This window comes from Aplysia californica, unplaced genomic scaffold, assembly GCF_000002075.1.
Source record: "Aplysia californica isolate F4 #8 unplaced genomic scaffold, AplCal3.0 scaffold00566, whole genome shotgun sequence".
In the NCBI taxonomy this organism is placed as follows: domain Eukaryota; kingdom Metazoa; phylum Mollusca; class Gastropoda; order Aplysiida; family Aplysiidae; genus Aplysia; species Aplysia californica.
The window spans coordinates 250,584-272,245 of NW_004797836.1; the positions used below are offsets into that span (position 1 = coordinate 250,584).

At 40.5% G+C, this 21,662-nt stretch overlaps 1 protein-coding gene and 1 long non-coding RNA gene across 2 annotated transcripts in view; both read right to left on the bottom strand.

Moving 5' to 3' along the window:
• The window catches only part of LOC118478441, a 6,338-nt gene extending 2,824 nt beyond the window's left edge, over positions 1-3,514 (bottom strand). The window contains exon 1 of the long non-coding RNA XR_004859046.1: positions 3,476-3,514. This is a non-coding gene — a long non-coding RNA (uncharacterized LOC118478441). The remainder of the gene's footprint in view (positions 1-3,475) is intronic.
• Positions 3,515-4,460: 946 nt separating this feature from the next.
• Positions 4,461-16,774, bottom strand: LOC101848377. The gene is made up of 5 exons (XM_005106964.3): positions 16,667-16,774; positions 9,922-11,427; positions 7,841-8,010; positions 6,873-6,903; positions 4,461-4,800 (listed from the first exon to the last, which is right to left on the bottom strand). The coding sequence occupies exons 1-5, from the start codon at positions 16,692-16,694 to the stop codon at positions 4,616-4,618; spliced, it is 1,920 nt and encodes a 639-aa protein (XP_005107021.1). The 5' UTR covers positions 16,695-16,774; the 3' UTR covers positions 4,461-4,615.
• Positions 16,775-21,662: the final 4,888 nt, after the last annotated feature.

The following is a 21,662-nucleotide window of genomic DNA, read 5'->3' on the forward strand; positions in this document are numbered from 1 at the left end:
GACAGTCTAAACACTTTGGTAGAGCATGCCAATTATTAATTTTGTTATTTCACATTTGGCTGTTTTTGTATAGATCTTTTCGCGGCCAGGAACCGGTGTCATAATCGAGGTCACGATCTGATTATAGGACGTTAAAAAGTCGAGGAAAAAAAACAAGCACTCGCAGCAGTCAAGATATTATTAGGAGTTAGTTCCCCTCACATCTGTGAGGTAGACTCGACCAGTGTAAAGCAATGAAACGGTTTTGAAGGTTAGGCATAGTCTATTGTTCATTGGTGATTATGAACGTCTTTTTACATTTAATTTATGAGGTTTATGTCTATAGGTGAATTTTGATTGCGACAATGTTTAAAAATCAAGAAGGGAAGCAGTGATTATTTGATTATATAGACGCTTCGCCACTGGCTCTAAAATACATAGACTGGAATAAACAAACTATCCAGCTAAGAGAAAAGCCAGTTTTTTCATGGTAGGGTTTTCCCTGCATAATTCAGTGTCTTGTGTGACAAATCAATGTTTGATGACCAAAAGAAAACTTTTACCTTTGCAGTCTCCAGTCATCCTGAACAAAGGGAAACCACTGTGTTCAAGACTCTTGGGAGCTTTCTCTCAATAAAAAAAAAGTTGGACTTGGCCACATCGAAAGAAAGCTTGATGGATTTTGGGCTTCGGTGTACCACGTGACAAAAATGACACAAATAATCTCTGAGCGAATTGGTTCAACCTCAAAGATTAGAGTATCACTTGTTCAGTTTTAGTAAAGTTTTTACGGCGCTCGCAACTGCACAAGGTCATATGAGCGCCAAGGGGTGGATGTCAACAGAGGAGTATTTACAGGGAATCAGGCTTACCCTGCTCCCTTCTCTAGCTTCAACAGCACAAAGTCTGCTTCGTATATATCAAGGTACCCCAGAAACAGCGGGTCACAAGTGTGTGACAAACATACAAAAGAAGTAGAGGAAAAATGACGAGAGTAAGGATTAAAAAAGAAAAGGCAGCAGCTCCCTGTTGCAGTTTAGCCAAAGTTATGAGCATGACATTGTTGAATCAGCCCATTTACAATTCTAGCGTGCATAAGAACAAGATCCCCCATTTGGGAATTAAACAGTCATAAAACTCACACAGTATTACTCCTTGAGTATATCTTTTCTAATTTAGTAAGGCGATTATATTCTCCACACCTTTGCTCATTTTACTAAGAAATTATAAAACCTAGAGCTCTGGCGATGACAAGGTGTGTCACACGAGACACTGAAACTTTATACTAATGTTTGCTCGTAACACATAACACTGAAATTATTTTGAGGTTTATGGAAAGCTATTAGGCAAATTTTCATGTGCAAACTCTTATACATACCTGAATTATGATGTTTTTAGTTTTGGCACTATCTGACATACTGTATTGCATCTCAAAATAGGCAGTCAACTGAAAAGCTTTTTTGTAACAGAGTATTTCAAACCTGTTTAAAATCAACAAGCTTTCTCTCGATATCTCTTTGTCCATTTCTCTAGCTAATTCATCAATGCTGAGCCAGAAAATGCAATAATATTATACAAAAAAGGTGTGACTACTTAAAGTATGCCACTGAATCAAAGACACCTTTTGACCCGAGCTCAGATGTGTTCACAATAATGCTCCATCATAATATAATTAGACTGTCTGAGCTTTTAAAATCGTATGTTCCATCCCGTCAGGTACAGCCATCCACTGACGCAACAAAATTCTGAGCTCCTAGTTCAATGTTTGGCCCTACAATTTGGAACTCCTTGCCCCAGGAACTCAAAGAAATAACAAACTCTAATACGTGCGATTGTTTAACACTCTTTGTTTAAGTCTTCTGTTGAGGTGTGTAGTGTTAGTGGGTGCTGATATGTCTTGTTTTCGACTTTGATAATAAAATTGTTTTGTCAATTGTGTTTCCTGTCTTCTCCATCTTCTCTCGGTCTGCGGCATGCCGCCTTCGCTGCTCTCACCTCTAAAATGTGCTATGGGGAGTAAGGTTTCTGTGTGATGTTTGTAGCGACCATGGGTGCATGGGTAGTAGTACAGTGGAAACCTGATATAACAGGGATGGTGGGAGTAGAGAACATGTCCTGTTATACCCGATCCCTTTTAAATCAGAAATGCAAGGAAAGTAAGCATTTGTGGACTAATCCCAATTCATGGGTCGTTTCCTTTGCCACAAGTACCCACGGACAGGGGTTTTGGCACCAACGTTCTCCTTGCATCCTTAAACCACATTAGAAGAGCTTGTTCCACAGCATCTGCATCGGGTAGTCTCATCTTATTTCGATCCAGAGCAAACTTTCCTTTGGAGTATGCTGCCGCTATCTTCTCTCTATTCTTGATAATGGTGTGGATCGACCCTTGTGGAAAGTCGAACTGACGACCAATCTCTGCCAGTGGAGCTTGCTTATCGTCAACCGCCTGGATTATTCCATATTTTTGGGTCAATTGAAAGGCATTTTCTCTTGTGCTTGACATCGTTGGTGACAGTAGACACATTACGCGTGCGTCGAGGTCTGCAGCACACCGCAGCCCCCTCTCGCTTCACATGCTGCGTGTGCTTGCAGTGGCATGGCTTGCATGGGCTTGCTCCATCACTGTGTTACTCTCTCTCTCTCTCTCTCTCTCTCTCTCTCTCTCTCTCTCTCTCTCTCTCTCTCTCTCTCTCTCTCTCTCTTACTTTTTACACATTGTTAACGAGCCTTTGTCCCTGCTATAATCGGTTGGGCTCCGATGAGGCCCTGTTATTGCCGATAACTTTTAAAAGAGACAAAGAGTAGGAAAAGTCGGGGATTTAAAATATCCCTGTTATTACCGGATCCCTGTTATTACCGGGCCTGTTATATATGGTTTCCACTGTAGTGAGCACCTCTGATACTGCTTGGTTAAAGCAGTCCGTGCTAGCTTCCTGCAGGCTTGTCATGGAAGCTTCGATGTCAGATTTGAATTTTGTTACAATATTCTTTTTAAGAAGTAATTCAGGAGGGGTTTTTTTCCCCTTTTTTTATTCTTCTTTTTTTGTAAGCGTTTTACGGCGCTCGCAACTGCATAAGGTCATATGAGTGTGAGGGACACATATTTTATGGCATTTTCAGGTTGGTAGGAATCAATTTTGAATTTTACCGGAGTGGCACCCGAAGCCAACCTTACCGATTTTAGGACCACCAAGGGATCTTTAACGTGCATAACTTCCTCCTTATCCTCCAAGAAGGCAAGACGTTCGATCTTACCCACTCTATGAACAGGGGTGTGGCTGAAACACAATAGTAAGAAGGAGCCAAGAGTAACAGTGGAAAGAGTCAGGAGCCAAGGGGGGGGGGGGGGGGGGCGAAAGTGGAGATGAAAGCAGATGGCACAACATGGGGCCATTTGCTGGTGGAATTTCTAAAATCCATATCCTTTGACTATATATAGCAACGATGATATATTTATATTAGTCAGACATCAAAGAATAATTCACTTACTTACTTTACTTGTTCATCCTCTGTTGCCGTTAAGCGTCGAGGGGAGATGCAGTTTTCTATGGTAGGCTAGCTCCACAGCTCTTTCAGTTGTGATGTTATGTTTTCTTAGGGTTTCTTGACACCCTCGATCCACCTTATGCGTGGCCTTCCTCTTCCTTTATAGCCAGAGTGCTTGTATTGGTGTTGTAGGCTCTCAAGGCTGGCTGGTCAGGTGACATGCGTAACAGGTGGCCAAACCATTTTATCCTCTACCTTTCTATGTAACGCAGGCAGGACTCCGTGCCGATAGCTGCTCTTACTTCTTCATTTCTCTGCCTGTCTCGTCTTGTGATGTTAAGGGTTTTGCGGAGACATTTAATTTCGCATGCGGTGATTTTGCTTTCATGGGTTTTGCTTAAGGTCCAGGTCTGGCACTGATAACATAATGTTGGTATGAATATTGAGGTGATAAGCTGTCTCTTTGTGTCCATGGAGATGTTTAGATGAGATAGAAGGGGTGCGAGCTGGTAGGTGACAGCGTTGGCTTTTTGAGTTTGCATTTCTATTTCTCTGTCTATGGACCCGTTTTCAGAAAAAGTGCAGCCAAGATATTTAAACTCTTTCTTCACCCTTTTTCAGTTGTTTACTATTGACATGGATGTTCAGGGGACTATGGTTTCGGCTCACTTTCATAACTTCTGTTTTTGATGTGCTTATTTTCATGTTGAATTTCTCACAGGTGTTGTTGAGTTCGGTAGTGTGATTTTGGAGGATTTGTTGGTCATGATGAATTAGACATTGGTCGTCTGATCTATTATTATAAGCACATGGTGTCCATGGTAACCAAGCAAACATCCACTATATTGGATAATTTCATCAAATTTCAAAAGCTATCTTCTTTTAGTTTTCGTCCGGAGTTGCAATATTACGATTTTGAAAATAATCATGGACTCTGGAAATATGTACATGGATAAAGAGTTTTAAAATTAAAAAATTCCCAACAAAAGCACTGATTGTAATTTTATCCTTTTATTATCTTCAAAAACGGCTCTCTTTCAGTATAGGTCACCCAAGGATGGACAATGTGTAAAATAATTAAGCTATTCAGATGAAAATAACTACATTCTAAAATTTAACATTATCATTTATTGAATTGAGAACCCATTCAGGGGTTAATCCGAATCTTGCCGAGTACAGGCTGATGACAATCAAAGCAAAATGAGACCCCGGCACAATTTACGCAGTAAAGAACGTGTCCGCACGGTAGGAATTGAACTTCCCGCGGTCGTCTGTTACACACGCGGCATGTGCTTGAGGCTGTCTCACCCTCTTCTTGAACTGGCCGTGACACTGTGAAATAAAACAAAGAAAAGAGAGGGCGAAACGGATTTTAGCTGCCCTCCACACAGAGGAAGAATTCTTTTACATCGTATGCATACATAGACGCACACTCGCACGCAAGCTCACACACGCATGCAAGCACACATTCGTGCCCATCAACCCGCCCGCACGCACGCACTTGTCGACCTACCAGCTTACCTACAGACATGCACTCATGCATTTAGACATCATGGAACATATACCTACCTACCTACCAAGCGCGGTTCGTCCATAGAGCACGGTCGTGCAGTGCTGCCCAAAATGTTTTAATGTTCTATGACGTAAAGCACCCCACAATAATAAAATAAAAGACGCCAGAAACAAACACTAGCCAAATATTATATCAAAACAAGGCCCTCGCTGGCGCCGTAACTTTCATTTCTATTCTATAGCGCCGTAAAACATCTACAATGCCATGCCTAAGTTCATGCATTGTATCTAAACATAACAGGATAGTCAACAGTGGAAACCTGACCTATAAATCGCTCTTTGGGATGACCCAAGCGATGACGACACTTGTAGAGGGTTTGGCGGTACTTTAATGTTAATAAGACGGCACATCTCAAATGTGCTCCAGCCGAATAGCGCCGAAACATAGCCCACAGTAGGCAATCTAAAAATAAACGCAATAGACTGTGCACTATTCCATGCCAAAATTGTGTGTGCCCCGGAGCAATCCAGCGGAGTGCTCAAGAGAATTGTGATTGGTTCATTGTCTTGCCGCTATTTTAAGTGACTCTGTGACCGTGAACCTGAGGGAGGTGAACGTGACATACTTAAGTCACCGTCATATGAGTTGTGCTTTTGAACGGTTTTGTAGTGGAGTGGTGAAAGGTATTACTTGAGTGTTGAGTTCTAATGCAGGATGAATGAAATTGACGTTTAGCTAACAAACAAGAATGAAAATAAAAGCACAAAGGTCTTCCTTCACCAACCCAAAGATCCTAAAATTATACACCATCCCATTTACTCTGCCCTTGATTATCTTCAGCCTAAGATAGCTTAATTGTGCACACCCACTTTTTAGACCCACGAGCCGCCCCTGCTACCTACCTACCGACCTACCTACAAACATACGACATGCACAACTGGACTCTCACAGAACAGTAGCAATGTTGATTAAAGTACCCCCCTCCCCCCTTTTTTCCAGACCAATTCTTGTAATAAGTTAAATAAGTTAAAAGTTAACCCCCGCCACGACGTCATGGCCACCCAAATAATTCATATAGATCCCCTGAGAGAGCAGATCCCAGAAGTGTTTAGTCGGAGAAGTAAGTTCCATACGGTGCAGCGTATTTGCTAAAAGTGAGCTCTTCTTCAGCTTGTTATACCTAGTTTACAGTCACTGGAACTAGTCTGGACGTATTTTACTACTTTAGCCTTGGGATTTCGATTTCCTAAAGAAGGGGAAATCTTTCACAGAAGAGAAATGAAGGCCTTCATTTATAGGTTGTAACGACGACACTGATTTAAAAAAACCCAACAAAACTGTAAATGCAGTTCAATTAATTAATAGAGCTTCAATTAATTAATAGAGCTAAAGTTTAAACAGTGATGTCATTCGAATGTTAACTTTGTACATAGACTATAACGAATAAAGTTGAATTTTCGATAATGAAACAAAGGTGAAAACTAAGAAGATGATTGCTGTAGTAATGTTATTCGTAGCAAAGGAAAAGTCTTAAATTGCCCTCATTGAGAGGTGTGTCTGTATAAATATGTTTTAAAAATAGCAATACATTCACTGGCCTTCAACTCAGCGAACATTTGAGCCAAACAAGGTATGTCACATTATACTTCTATTATTACTCTTGGTTTGGCTTGAAATTTTGACAAAGAGAGGTAGATTTTTGCGTAAAAATCCTTGAGCTAAAACCAGTAATGTGAGTTTTTTCTTCCTGAGCCTTCTTCTGTTTTGATATCATCTGTGTCACGCTTCTTCGATACAGTGCCAATGGTGTGTTTTTGGAAATCGGTGTTACGGTAAAACCTACCACCCTCGGAGGCTGAAACGATAACATGCAAAAAGACCCATATCATACCTGCAGTTACTTGGAGTGGTGGCCCTTGGATCTGGAACAGTAAACAAATACATAATATAGGTCGTATTCTTTGTTTTCAACATTTCATTCACTTCACTGGTTAATTAATAAATCAAACGACAAAATACTTAATTCCATAATCCATAACCTAATTTACTTATCCATGAGACAAATTCATCATTACATACCCCCCCCCCAAAAAAAAATAAATAAATATATAAATAAATAAATATATATATATATATATAAAAATAAATATTATAAACATAAAAATAAATAAATAAAAATGTATAAATAAATAAATAAATAAATAAAATAAAATAAATAAGTAAATAAAAAAATAAATAATCATATGATAATAATAATAATAATATTATTAATAATAATAATAATAATAATTTAATAATCATAATAATAATAATAATAATAATAATAATAATAATAATAATAATAATAATAATAATGATAATATGGATCAGGGAAGCCTACCATTGCCCACAATTTGTTGAAGGACTTGCTTGTCACTGTCACAATAAACATCAGCAACGACGGACAAGACCTCCATTTAAGCTCAAGACCAAAGGCTTCCAACCTACATGTAGCATGGTGTGCTCAACCACATTAAGGAACTTGCCTTCAGACTTTTCAACCAGTTGAAATTCTTTATGATCTTTTTATCTGTATTCGTCAAACAACCATGTTTGTCTATAACGTCACAAGTGTGTGCACAAAACTTATACACTTGAATAGACAAGAAAGGATTTCAGTAGAGCCTCCACCCTCGCCCCCACCCACTGCATGTTCCACACGTTTCCGCTGCCCTTTAGTGAGATGTCCACATCGAAGGAATCAGCTTGAATATGACTCTTCCGTTTTCTTGCCACTGAAAGAGTACCTCTGCATTTGGAACGGATTAATTATGTTGCGTGGGAATTGGGTCAAGCCTAATAAGGGCAACAACCACTTACTTGACGGTGGCTACTCCAGCGTTGTACATTAGCCAGTCCCATTCGAAGGATAAGGAAACCACAATTTGGGTTCTCATGAGCATGTAGCTTCCATATGTCGACGACAGGCAAGACTACCCTTTCGAAAGGAAACCAAATTCCACACCAGAAGCAGCAGATTATCATTCCCTCTGGGGAGATGCATTGTGACAATGGCTTTAACCACAGCTGTCAACAATAATGTGCAGCAACCACAAATAGTATTTTTTTAAAAAAAGATCCCACAATGAGGCGTGCGGTTCATGTGTTTTTGAATTTCGTGTTTTCAATAGTGTACCATTATGCTACTCGTTACAACTTGAACACAATTGTGAAAATAATACTTGTGTATTTTACGTGATGCTAGAGTGTTCATCAAAATTAGCAACTTAATCCCCTTTTGATAGACAAATATGTCTTTCTAAAAGTTGGAACATTGGAGGAAGATTTTCCTAAAATCATAAAAATAAATTATCATATATTATCACAAGAACAGTCCTGTTTCACGGCAAGTTTTTTTGAATAAAAGAAGGAAATGCAGTAGGTGATGTGAAAGAATCCATCATCAAAAGAGCAGTGAACCGTCGTGTATAAATTACATGTACATTTAAATGTACAAGCTGTATTATAAATAAAATAGCGCCAACAACAGAGACGATCCTAGAAAAGAGGTCAATTTTAGCTAGATCTTCTGCTTAAAATCAAAGGTGTGTTTGGTTCTTTTTCGATCCCCCGCCCCAACCAATTTAAAAAAAGAAAAGAAAAGGCAGCAACCTGCACCTGATAATTCCTTAAATGTGTAAGTCGGGTAGATTCTCACGTCTCTGTTTTAATCTCTTGTTCTCAGGGGCGAAGGCTGACTTGTTTGACAGGGTAATCAAAGTGAAACGGGACCAGATATAGATCTATATGGCATGTAGATATCACACAAGAATCTTACTCGAGGCGGCGACTCTGACTGAGTTGTAAATGAAAACAAATCCGGAATTCATAGTGTATGTTCAACCGCCAAAATAATCGGGAAAATATCTTATTAAATATCAGTTCCAACTAAAATTAAATTAACTTTAGATGTGAATACATAAACACAAAGCAAAGAAGCAGAGATGTCAGTACTAGATCTATATGTTATAGATCTACCAGAGAGTCTAACTCTTTGGTAGAACATGACAATTATCTTTTTTTAAATTTCACATTTGGCTGTTTTTGTTAGCCTTTCGCGGCCAGGAGCTGGTGTCATAATCGAGGTCACGATCTGATTATAGGACAGTAAAAAGTCGAGGAAAAAAAACAAGCACATGCAGCAGCAAAGAGATTGTTAGGAGTTAGTTCCCCTCACATTTGTGAGGTAGACTCGACCAGTGTTCGTTAGCTTACTTAATCAGGGCTTGTGATTGATTATAACTGTGGCCCCAAAGGGGTGAACAGGGTATATTATGTGGCAATGAAACAGCCATGATATGCACATGTTCCCTCAACTGTATTGGTAGACTCTTCCAGCCTCACTTTAAGCTTACTTAATCAAAGCTTGCGACTGCTTATGGAGTGGCCCGAGAGTGGTGAAGAGGCTATTTATGTGGCCGTGAAACCGTTTTGAATGTTAGGCATGCTCATTGTGGATTACGAACCTCTTTTTACTTTTAATTTAAGAGGTTTACGTTTAAGGATGAATTTGACAGCGACAATGTTTCAACATCAGGAAGGGAAGCAGTGATTATTTGATTATATAGACGCTTCGCCCCTGCTTGTTCTTATTTTCTTTTGAAAGAGTCAAACGATGGTGTCGGTTGGGTGAAAAGCTTCTCTGGTCTGTCCTGTCCCTTATATTCTCCCCTATATATTTCTACTTGCTCCTCTTGCTTTTTTTCTTTTTTCAAATGACCACCGTCTCATTGACATTCTTCTCTGTAACCAATAAATAAAACAATAACCGTAAATAAGGTACGTTGGTACTCGGCAAAGAACGGACAGGTGCAAGCAACTACAGAAGGGAACTTCATCTCAAAGACATGACAGCAGTTTCAGTGAAGTGGTAAACAGAACGTTCTACTGTTATAACTTACCAACAACAAAAAAACCTGCCTCCGAGAAGTTTCTGCTTTGATCATTGCAGAAGATGGGGCGTAAAGATCTCTCTCTTATTTCAGGTCCTGACTTAGATGGGTGAAGCGGAAGGGACGTCACGATACCCCTGACTCTGACATCCTCTATTTCACCATCATTTTGCAATGAAAGAAGCCTCTCTCCACGAGTCGGGAAATCAGTCCCAGCTCCTTGGTCCAGCCATCTTTCAGTTGGTATGTAATCGTTGTCATCAGAAGATTGGACTGCTACCGTGAGACGTTTGGCCCTGGGGTCCCGAGAGCTACTCACAGGAAGTGGGATGTTATTATATGGTTCTCCTGTCTCCATTGGACTCTCTCTTCGAGTCGGGACATCAGCCCCAGCTCCTTGGTCCAGCCATCTTTCAGTTGGTATGTAATCGTTGTCATCAGAAGATTGGACTGCTACCGTGAGACGTTTGGCCCTGGGGTCCCGAGAGCTACTCACAGGAAGTGGGATGTTATTATATGGTTCTCCTGTCTCCATTGGACTCTCTCTTCGAGTCGGGACATCAGCCCCAGCTCCTTGGTCCAGCCATCTTTCAGTTGGTATGTAATCGTTGTCATCAGAAAGTTGAACTGCTACCGTGAGACGTTTGGCCCTGGGGTCCCGAGAGCTACTCACAGGAAGTGGGATGTTATTATATGGTTCTCCTGTCTCCATTGGACTCTCTCCACGAGTCGGGAAATCAGTCCCAGCTCCTTGGTCCAGCCATCTTTCAGTTGGTATGTAATCGTTGTCATCAGAAGATTGGACTGCTACCGTGAGACGTTCGGCCCTGGGTTCTCGAGAGCTACTCGCAGGAAGTGGGATGTTATTACATGGTTCTCCTGTCACCATTGGGCAAGTTGGGTGATGACTCAAGCGTATATCTTGTACACCCTCCTGGTCGCTCAAAGCAGTGCTCCACCTTTGGCAAAAATAGCAGGCAATGCTTTGTCCGTTCCCAAAGTAGTAAAAGCCATTTTCTGCCAAAGCTGTTCTCAAGAGGTAATTAACTTCTGCGGGAAAAGTTAAAAGCCGACACCGTTCTTCGTTCAGTTCTTTGTATTGTATGTTGCCAATTACATTCGAAATAACAGGAAAAACCCAAATGTCATTTTGAGTGTTGCAACGGGTGTTAATTTGCAGAGATAAAATTTCATGATTTGTTGACTTTTTGGTATAATTTTTGGCACCCACGTGTTTTTTCGGAACGCTGGGTAAACCAATGTAGAGCCATAATGCTATATCTAACTGTCTTATTATTGCTGCATATTCATTTGTTTCCGATGACATTTGAGAGCTATCTACGGACGATAAGTTATCAGACTCGAGCTCAGTAGGCCTAACATGTGTCCCCTCATCAGGATCTCCAGATGATCTTCCTTCCTCCATGTCAAATATAGGTTGGGAAGGCTCCAACACTGGTATCGAAACTGGTAAGTTTTCTGTTGCGGGTAGAATTGCGTCGTCGACAGAGTGTGCTGCAATGGAATTGGAATACTTTATGGTAACCAGAGCAAGATTTAAAAAGAATAGGAATAATGGTAAATCACAAATATAGAGTTACACAAAGAAAAAGATCTGCAGCATAACTCGAAACAGGAATTAACTCTCATTGGTTCGGTTTAATAGACGGTTATTACCTTTTGGGATACCGCGTGGAGGAATCAGGCTCTCGTCAGTTTTGGGCCATGAAGAAATATTAGTATCATCTTAAACAGGGGCGGCTCGTGGAGCTAAAAAGTGGGCGGGCACAATTAAGCTATCGCAGGTTGAAGATAGTCAAGGGCCTAGTAAATGGGATGGTGTATAACTTTAGGATGTTTTGGTTTGTGAGGGAGGATCGTGCTTATATTTTCATTCTTTTTACTTGTGGTTTTGACTTTTAGAACTAAATCTGTTTGTTAGCTAAACGTCAATTTCATTCACCCTGCATTAGAACTCAACACTCAAGTAATACCTTTCACCATTCCACTACAAAATCGTTCAAAAGCACAACTCATAGGACTGTAACTAAAGTATGTCACGTTCACCTCCCTCAGGTTCACGGTCACAGAGTCACTTAAAATAGCGGCGAGACAATGAACCAATCACAGTTCACTTGAGCACTCCGTTGGATTGCTCCGGGGCTCACATAATTTTGGTATAGAATAGTGCACAGACTATCGCGTTTATTTTTAGATTGCTTACTGTGGGCTATATTTCGGCACTATTCGGCAGGAGCGCATTTGAGATGTGCCTTCTTATTAATATTACTGCTCCGCCAAACTCCCTACGAGTGTCGTCATCGTTTGGGTTATCCCAAAGAGCGATTTATAGGTCAGGTTTCCATTGTTGAATATCCTGTTATGTTCAGGTACAGCGCATAAACTTTGGCATGGCATAGTAGATGTTTTACGGCGCTATAGACACAGAAATGACAGTTACTGTGCCAGCGAGGACCTTGTTTTGATAATATTTGGCTAGTGTTTGTTTCTGGCGTCTTTTATTTTATCATTGTCGGTGCTTTACGTAATATAATATTAAAACATTTTCGGCGGCACTGCTCGACCGTGCTCTTTGGACGAACCGCGCCTGATCTTAAAGCTTGTTCATTAATTGTCTTGCTTTTGATGAATATATGTCCATCTATCTTGAATAGAAGTCAAGATATTTGCAACTAAAGGAGGTGGAGGTCGCCTGATGTCAGAGGTAAAATTGGCGGACAAATGGCTACCTAAGTTTGGAGACCTCCAAAGCTTTAGTGTCCTTAAAAAGTGTAAGTGTAAATTTGTGTGCCTGAGATCAACGTTTTGAAGTAAAGTCCACGCTGGAATGTGACTCTAAAAGTTGTTGAGCCAAAAAAAAAAAAAAAAAAAAAGAAACTCCGAATAAAACTGCACGAAGGAATAAGCATTGCCGTTTTGTTTTATTCAATTATGTTGACGAGCACCTAATTTCACAACGATTCCTCACATTATAAAACACTTCCCTTTAATGAATACAATCTCACAGGTACGCAGGCAAAATTGGGTGATATTTATATTGTGGAAAAGGCGGAGGAAGGGGCGGGGGGGGGGGGGGGCACCAAAGGTCTTGCCCACTAAATACACTAAAGTGGGACTTGATCTTTGAAATTAGTATTTATTTACTCTAATATTGTCTACAATTATGGAATGAAATTTCTTACATTGTCAGATTATTTCCAAGTACGTTGACGTGGTCAGAAATTATTCCGTAAAAAAATCTGTTTGTTTTGTATGAAGCTCCCACGAACAGGACACTAGGTGAAAAGTTTTTTTTAATGAGTGAGGAAACAATACCATTCACACAAATGTCGGAGACGGTATCATAACATGTCTTCAGGAAGATAACACGTCCCTTTACATTTGTGCCACTGAAATTTAAAAACAGCTTTTTGTTTTTTTCTCTTGAACGATACAAGCCACCATGATGGCACTAGCAAGTGTTGGATAACAGATCTTAGAAGGGCACTAAAAACAAACAAAACAGGCACTCTTGTGCGGAAAACAGATCGATACACAGTAAAATTAGCGTCCACTTGAAAAAAAAATCATACATGCAGTTGTCATTTTACTGTTGTTGTTAAAGTAGACAGGGATCTGTGCCTCTCTATAGAAGTCAAGTAGACTTTTCGTCATATCCGGAAGTAGTTATGGGACTGCCGGTTGATCGTTACCCATTTCGTCGCCATCTTGGAATTAGTTAGAGTTTTTATTTCTAGTTTTCACAAAAAGCCGTTAAATAAAATATCCTTGAGATAATAAGGGGAAATGTTTCCTGATTTTCTTCAGTCGTTTGTTTGTAATTTAGAATACCGTTCAGGAAGAGCAGCAGCTAGGTTTATATTGTGAAATGGGGTCTGTTTGTTTGTTTGTTTGTTTAGTATAGGGTTTTACGGCGCTCGCAACTGCATACGGTCATATGAGCGCGCGGGATACACCTAATACTTTTTCGTTGGTAGGAAATTTTGAATTTTGCCCGGGTGGCGGCCGAAGCCTACTCTTATCGATTTTAGACCACCAAGGGTCTTGCCCACTAAATACACTAAAGTGGGACTTGATCTTTGAAATTAGTATTTATTTACTCTAATATTGTCTACAATTATGGAATGAAATTTCTTACATTGTCAGATTATTTCCAAGTACGTTGACGTGGTCAGAAATTATTCCGTAAAAAAATCTGTTTGTTTTGTATGAAGCTCCCACGAACAGAACACTAGGTGAAAAGTTTTTTTTTAATGAGTGAGGAAACAATACCATTCACACAAATGTCGGAGACGGTATCATAACATGTCTTCAGGAAGATAACACGTCCCTTTACATTTGTGCCACTGAAATTTAAAAACAGCTTTTTGTTTTTTTCTCTTGAACGATACAAGCCACCATGATGGCACTAGCAAGTGTTGGATAACAGATCTTAGAAGGGCACTAAAAACAACCAAACAGGCACTCTTGTGCGGAAAACAGATCGATACACAGTAAAATTAGCGTCCACTTGAAAAAAAAATCATACATGCAGTTGTCATTTTACTGTTGTTGTTAAAGTAGACAGGGATCTGTGCCTCTCTATAGAAGTCAAGTAGACTTTTCGTCATATCCGGAAGTAGTTATGGGACTGCCGGTTGATCGTTACCCATTTCGTCGCCATCTTGGAATTAGTTAGAGTTTTTATTTCTAGTTTTCACAAAAAGCCGTTAAATAAAATATCCTTGAGATAATAAGGGGAAATGTTTCCTGATTTTCTTCAGTCGTTTGTTTGTAATTTAGAATACCGTTCAGGAAGAGCAGCAGCTAGGTTTATATTGTGAAATGGGGTCTGTTTGTTTGTTTGTTTGTTTAGTATAGGGTTTTACGGCGCTCGCAACTGCATACGGTCATATGAGCGCGCGGGATACACCTAATACTTTTTCGTTGGTAGGAAATTTTGAATTTTGCCCGGGTGGCGGCCGAAGCCTACTCTTATCGATTTTAGACCACCAAGGGTCTTGCCCACTAAATACACTAAAGTGGGACTTGATCTTTGAAATTAGTATTTATTTACTCTAATATTGTCTACAATTATGGAATGAAATTTCTTACATTGTCAGATTATTTCCAAGTACGTTGACGTGGTCAGAAATTATTCCGTAAAAAAATCTGTTTGTTTTGTATGAAGCTCCCACGAACAGAACACTAGGTGAAAAGTTTTTTTTTAATGAGTGAGGAAACAATACCATTCACACAAATGTCGGAGACGGTATCATAACATGTCTTCAGGAAGATAACACGTCCCTTTACATTTGTGCCACTGAAATTTAAAAACAGCTTTTTGTTTTTTTCTCTTGAACGATACAAGCCACCATGATGGCACTAGCAAGTGTTGGATAACAGATCTTAGAAGGGCACTAAAAACAAACAAAACAGGCACTCTTGTGCGGAAAACAGATCGATACACAGTAAAATTAGCGTCCACTTGAAAAAAAAATCATACATGCAGTTGTCATTTTACTGTTGTTGTTAAAGTAGACAGGGATCTGTGCCTCTCTATAGAAGTCAAGTAGACTTTTCGTCATATCCGGAAGTAGTTATGGGACTGCCGGTTGATCGTTACCCATTTCGTCGCCATCTTGGAATTAGTTAGAGTTTTTATTTCTAGTTTTCACAAAAAGCCGTTAAATAAAATATCCTTGAGATAATAAGGGGAAATGTTTCCTGATTTTCTTCAGTCGTTTGTTTGTAATTTAGAATACCGTTCAGGAAGAGCAGCAGCTAGGTTTATATTGTGAAATGGGGTCTGTTTGTTTGTTTGTTTGTTTAGTATAGGGTTTTACGGCGCTCGCAACTGCATACGGTCATATGAGCGCGCGGGATACACCTAATACTTTTTCGTTGGTAGGAAATTTTGAATTTTGCCCGGGTGGCGGCCGAAGCCTACTCTTATCGATTTTAAACCACCAAGGGATCTTTAACGTGCGCAACTTGCACACGGGTCCTCCGAGATTTTTCGCCCTTGTCCGAGAAGGCTAGGTGTAGATCTTTCCTACCAGAAGATCAGGGGTGTGGCAGAAAGACAGCACTTAGGAGGAGCCAAGGAGTAGCAGTAGAAAGGCTGCAGAAAGAGTCAGGAGCCCAGAGGTGGGGGCAAAGGAGGTGAGGGGGTGGGGGCAGAAAGTGGAAATGAAAGCAGACAACAGAACATTAAATTGTTAGAGATCAGGAAAGGATGTGAAAGGAGACAATTTTAGAGAAGAAAATTTTTTTTTGGTCGCTACCCGGAATCGAACCCGGGACCTTTGAATGAGAGGCCAACACCTTAACCTCTAGGCCACGAGAGCCCCCCAAATGGGGTCTATACAGCAACTTCAAGGTAAAGTGTTTGGAACATTGAATTTCTTAAGCTATAGACTTAATTTTAATGAAAAGGGGAATGACTCGATTATATAACAACACTTTGAACTAAAATTTAAATATTCGCGTTCAACACCATTGTCTGTCGAGGCAGTGCGGCGCCTGGTCTCTTTCAAATTCAGTTTGCCAGTCGCCTCCAAGAAAACACTTTCAAAGCCAATTCCCAAAAGCCATCTGAACGAATTTGCGTTTCATTGACACTGTTCTGTGACACATTTTGACTAACTTCTAAACAATAGGCTGTTGAAATGTATAGCGAAAAAGTGCTTATTGTTACAATGTTAGTAAAATTACGACAACAAAGATTTTCACAGAAGAAAAAGCAACTTACTGAAAAAGGTGTTCCTTGGATCAGACATTTTCTTTCACACGTCAGAAAAGACTGAGACCTTTGCTTATAAAGCCCCATTGACGTCAGTTTCAGTCATGTGACCAGTAAGCCTGGCCAATAGTTCTTTGATTAGCCCTTTTCGTCTGCTGCGGAAGGTCGATGCATCGTTTAGCGAATATCGCCACCTTACGCGAGGAGGCGAGTATGTTATACCCATGACGATTACCGTGAGACGATTACACTCAGGTCCAAAGTTCATTTGGCTAGAAAAAAACCGTGGCCAGTGGTATACTTTAAGTAAATGTATCCAGTAATAAAAATAAAGATACTCTTTTCGAAAGAATATCCTACGCGAAAGACACACACACACACACACACACACACACACACACAAGCATACATGAACACATAGAAGGATAGATAGATCGATAGAAGGATAGATAGATCGATAGATAGATAGATAGATAGATAGATAGATAGATAGATAGATAGATAGATAGATAGACTGATAGATAGATGGTTAGAGACACACACATTGGAATCGCTTTAGCCCAAAGCAGCAGCAGACCGAAAGAAAAGGAAATCCCAGATTTGTCAGCAGTGCTTTGCCAACTCCAGGAACCATGGGTTGAAGGCAAGGAGCCACACTCCTTTCGTGATCCTCCTTTTTTAACTTTGCGTTTCTGCTCAATATTATTATTATAATGCCTACAGAACGCAGAAAAAGCGCAAGACAAACCAACAAAGCAAGGCATGTCCGATTCTCTGCCCTAATACAGTAACAGGGACCCGATCGTCATGATAAACGCTTGCCGGCCTTATTTTACTATCAGGTATCATGCCCAAAGATCGTGTAGAAGAGAATCTTTGTCATGCCTAAGGGCGATAACATAAAGAAAGCCGAAACTTAAGCGAAGATTCTCTACTACACGATCTTTGGCTTGATCTCGTGGGCCAATAAACAGACCGGCTGCCCGGGCTGCGTTGCCTTGCTGCGAAGGCCTAGACCGTGACCCCATTATGTTGCATTTCTAGGAAAGAAAAATTAGGACAAGTCTGGCGTTTCACTGGTGTGAAGTGTGTAGTGGATGGCGTCAATATGCGCCGTGAAAGTAGTATTTTCTAGGCTAGTTGGCCTTACAGAAGACCGACTGTGAAATGCTATTGTATGCTTCAGTAGCCCTTTTGGTGAAAGAGCTTTTGTAGGGGTGGTTGTTTTTATATGATATATCTACCACCTCTGCCACGTTACCACGACACCTTCGATTCTGTCCCGTCCATTACAACACAGAAGGCATAGCTACTATAGACTATCATCATGCCAAACTAAATTTTCTTCAATCTTTTTCATTCTGTTTTTACTGTGAGATGCATTTATGGCTAAATCAGAAAGCACTTCGTCATCAATAAAAACAACTGTAACAACATAAAATAATACATTCTCTGATATAGAGATCTACAATTATTTTTTTCTCCAACTAACCAGGACCAACAGCACTACTTTTGTAATTGTATCAACGGGGTGCGGTAATTGAGATAACTATTTATGAACATAAGAAACGAAATGAACAACTCCCCCCCAAAAAACGAAACAAAAAACAGAAACAAAACAAAACAAACAAAACCAAAACAAACAAAAACACCCCAAAAAATCCCAACACAACAATGAACAAACAAAAACAACAACAACAAAACATCAAACAGATTTAACATGTATGGTGAGAATAAGTACATGGACATGTATTGCCTCACGGTGTGATTTAAGCTACAGTATTTCGTCCTCTCATTTTAGCAGTGTTTCTCAATATTGACACTGTTATTATGCATGGCAGGCGAGATCCTTTATGAGTAAATAAAACAATTAATTTACTCGTGTTTATAAACGATCAAGTCAAAATGTGCTTATTATTTTTATAATTGCCACGCAACACTCCCCGACGGTGAAGTGAAATATTCTGTAAGAGCCATCCTCTCTGAAATAGCATCTCGCTTGGGTCTTCCAAGCGTTTTTTGTTAACAGGATGAACCGCATATCTTCGATAAGAAATTCATGAACGTCTTAATTTCCTTCGTAACCACAATAATAATAAGACTTTTTTCTTCTTTGTCAGCGCCATGATTGACAATGTTGCTGTCTCTTGCTGCCTGTTTGAATGTGACCACATTTCCCTGTGCCTGTCCGTCCTTGTGCGACAGCAAGTAGCTGTCCCTGTCTGTCCGTGTCACCGTGAACGTTCCCGCACAGGGAAATGTGGTCACATTCAAACAGGCAGCAAGAGACAGCAACATTATCAATCACGGCGCTGACAAAGAAGAAGAAGAAAGAAAATCACGAATTTCTCATCGAAGATATGCGGTTCATCCTATTAACAAAATACGCGTTTTGTTAGGTGAATATCACCATCTCCTCCCACAGCTTGTGAATGATGAGGAATAATTCATTGAATATTTTCAAATGCAGCCTTCAACATTCAGAAATCTTCTAGACCTGTGTGAGAAAGATTTGACAAAGATGGCAACAAATTTCCAGACACCCATTTCCGCCAAGCCTTTCTTGTACCGCAATGATCAGTTTCTCTTCAAAAGCCTCCATCTTGACAAGAACAATCACTGTGATCCTATCTTTATTTAACTCCCTTGAAACAGGCAGACAGGAGAAGCAGTGCACGCACTTTTCGAATTTCCTGACTGTCGCTGGGTGTTGCTGTCTGTGCCTGTCCGTGTTCAGCATAGCTGGGTTGGTGTGTTTTAAAAGAAATCAGGAGCGGTTTTGGCGTGCACGCTTTTTGATGTGTTGCTGTGACAGCAACTAACTGTCCCTGTCCGTGTCACCGTGTCCCTAGTCGGCCACTTTTCTCCTGACAATGTGTGGCCATCTTATTTTCGACTGTATTCTATACCCTAGTAAAAAATACAGTCCACCCCCCCTCCCCAACCCTCCTAGTACAGTCTTGGTAATGATAAGTTTAATGTTGTACAGGACACCGGCTATAAGATTTACACGATAGATCCTCGGGTACGATCTCTTTTAGTGTATATAAAGAAAAACAGTCTTGTAAGGCTATTATAGATGTTCGCAAGGACACGCTCGGCTATAACACTGTGGTCCGACAATCGCAAATATCCTAACAGAAACGAACAAGAAAGCATTAAATAAAACAACAAATGAAATAAAACAACACCCGTCATGGCGATATGCACCAAAGTGACCCACAGTACGCCTGGGGGGGGGGCTCTCGTGGCCTAGAGGTTATGGTGTTGGCCTCTCATTCAAAGGTCCCGGGTTCGATTCCGGGTAGCGACCGAAAAATTTTCTTCTCTAAAATTGTCTCCTTTCACCTCCTTTCCTGCTCTCTAGCAATGTTCTGTTGTCTGCTTTCATTTCCACTTTCTGCCTCCACCCCCTCACCTCCTTTGCCCCCTCCTCTGGGCTCCTGACTCTTTCTGCAGCCTTTCTACTACTGCTACTCCTTGGCTCCTCCTTACTGCTGTCTTTCTGCCACACCCCTGATCTTCTGGTAGGAAAGATCTACGGTACACCTAGCCTTCTCGGACAAAGGCGAAAAATCTCGGAGGGCCCGTGTGCAAGTTGCGCACGTTAAAGATCCCTTGGTGGTCTAAAATCGATAAGAGTAGACTTCGGCCGCCACCCGGGCAAAATTCAAAATTTCCTACCAACTGAAAATATTAGGTGTGTCCCGCGCGCTCATATGACCTTATGCAGTTGCGAGCGCCGTAAAATACTTTACAAAAACAAAAAACAGTACGCCTAATTTATGGTGGCGACGAGATTTGTAATTATAATGTGAAAAATGCATAAGATAATAAACGGTAGATCTATGTCATTGGATGAAAAGTTTTGAAAAGCAGGCACTGCACGCGAGATCTACTTGTCTTCCTTTTCCTCTCTGAGCTTCAATGTATTTGTTCGATTAAGAACGGTTGTAAAGCGCACATTGTAGATCTAGACCGTAGAGTAGAACATGGATGTGCGCTATATAAATGCAGGTACAATTATCATTACCTTTATTATGATGTCCTATCAACCTTAATTTTACTTATTAAGATACCCGGTACTAGAAAAAGAAAGATATAAAGATAGGAGGAAAAAAATCACAGGAAAAGAAAGGATCAATCACTGATAAATTGCCGACGGGTTATCTGTGTAAAGAAACCGCTCCAATTTATATATGTATTACAGTGTATGACTTACACTAGACCCCCCTAATTATATATTACACGGATTGGGCTACAATGGGGCATCTCGTAGGTCCCTGCGGTTCTGTTATAACTGGGGCCCAATATGGGAGCTAAACACACGGGGAATGCTTACAGAACATAATGTGATGAGTAATGAGTGCATTATACCGTTAAAGCTTGCGGGGGGGCATTCAAGACAAGAGAGGGAAGGCGCGGTGTGTGTGTGTGTGTGTGTGTGTGTGTGTGTGTGTGTGTGTGTGTGTGTGTGTGTGTGTGTGTGTGTGGAAGGAGATAGGCACTCAGGAGGGAAAAATTTCGTCAAGAGGCGTATAGTGTTTCTTACAATTTCAGTTTCAGTTTCGCGTCAAGTGTGTGTTTGTGCGTGTGCGAGTGTGTAGCCGGTATAACATGCTTATTATTGTGTACTGTTATGTTCGCCGTGGTTACATCGGTCAGGGTCGTGCATGTAATCGGATTGGGTTTGTAACTGTTGTAGTCTTGTTCGATTCTTCGTCTTACGAGTTACGAGTAAAAGACGTGTCCTAGTTTAAGTTTGGTAAAGTCACGTCGCCTTTCTTTCTGCTGGCGACCCGAGCACTTCTGTCGGGTGTTTCGTTCTCTCCAACACTGGTGACAAAGAGACAAGGACTGTCTAGCAGCTTTATGTCACCCAAAAATATGATCTGCAGCTGGTATTCTCAGTAGTAGTAGTAGTAGTAGTAGTAGTAGTAGTAGTAGTAGTAGTAGTAGTAGTAGTAGTAGTAGTAGTAGTAGCAATAATAGTACTTAAGTAGTA

Coding starts and splice junctions, on each gene's coding strand:
- LOC101848377 (XM_005106964.3), bottom strand. CDS start 16,694: ATGTCTGATCCAAGGAACACCTTTTTCA. Junction 8,011..9,921: donor GGCAGGTTTTTTTGTTGTTG/GTAAGTTATAAC, acceptor GCATCTCCCCAG/AGGGAATGATAATCTGCTGC. Junction 6,904..7,840: donor GCTGGAGTAGCCACCGTCAA/GTAAGTGGTTGT, acceptor TTACTGTTCCAG/ATCCAAGGGCCACCACTCCA.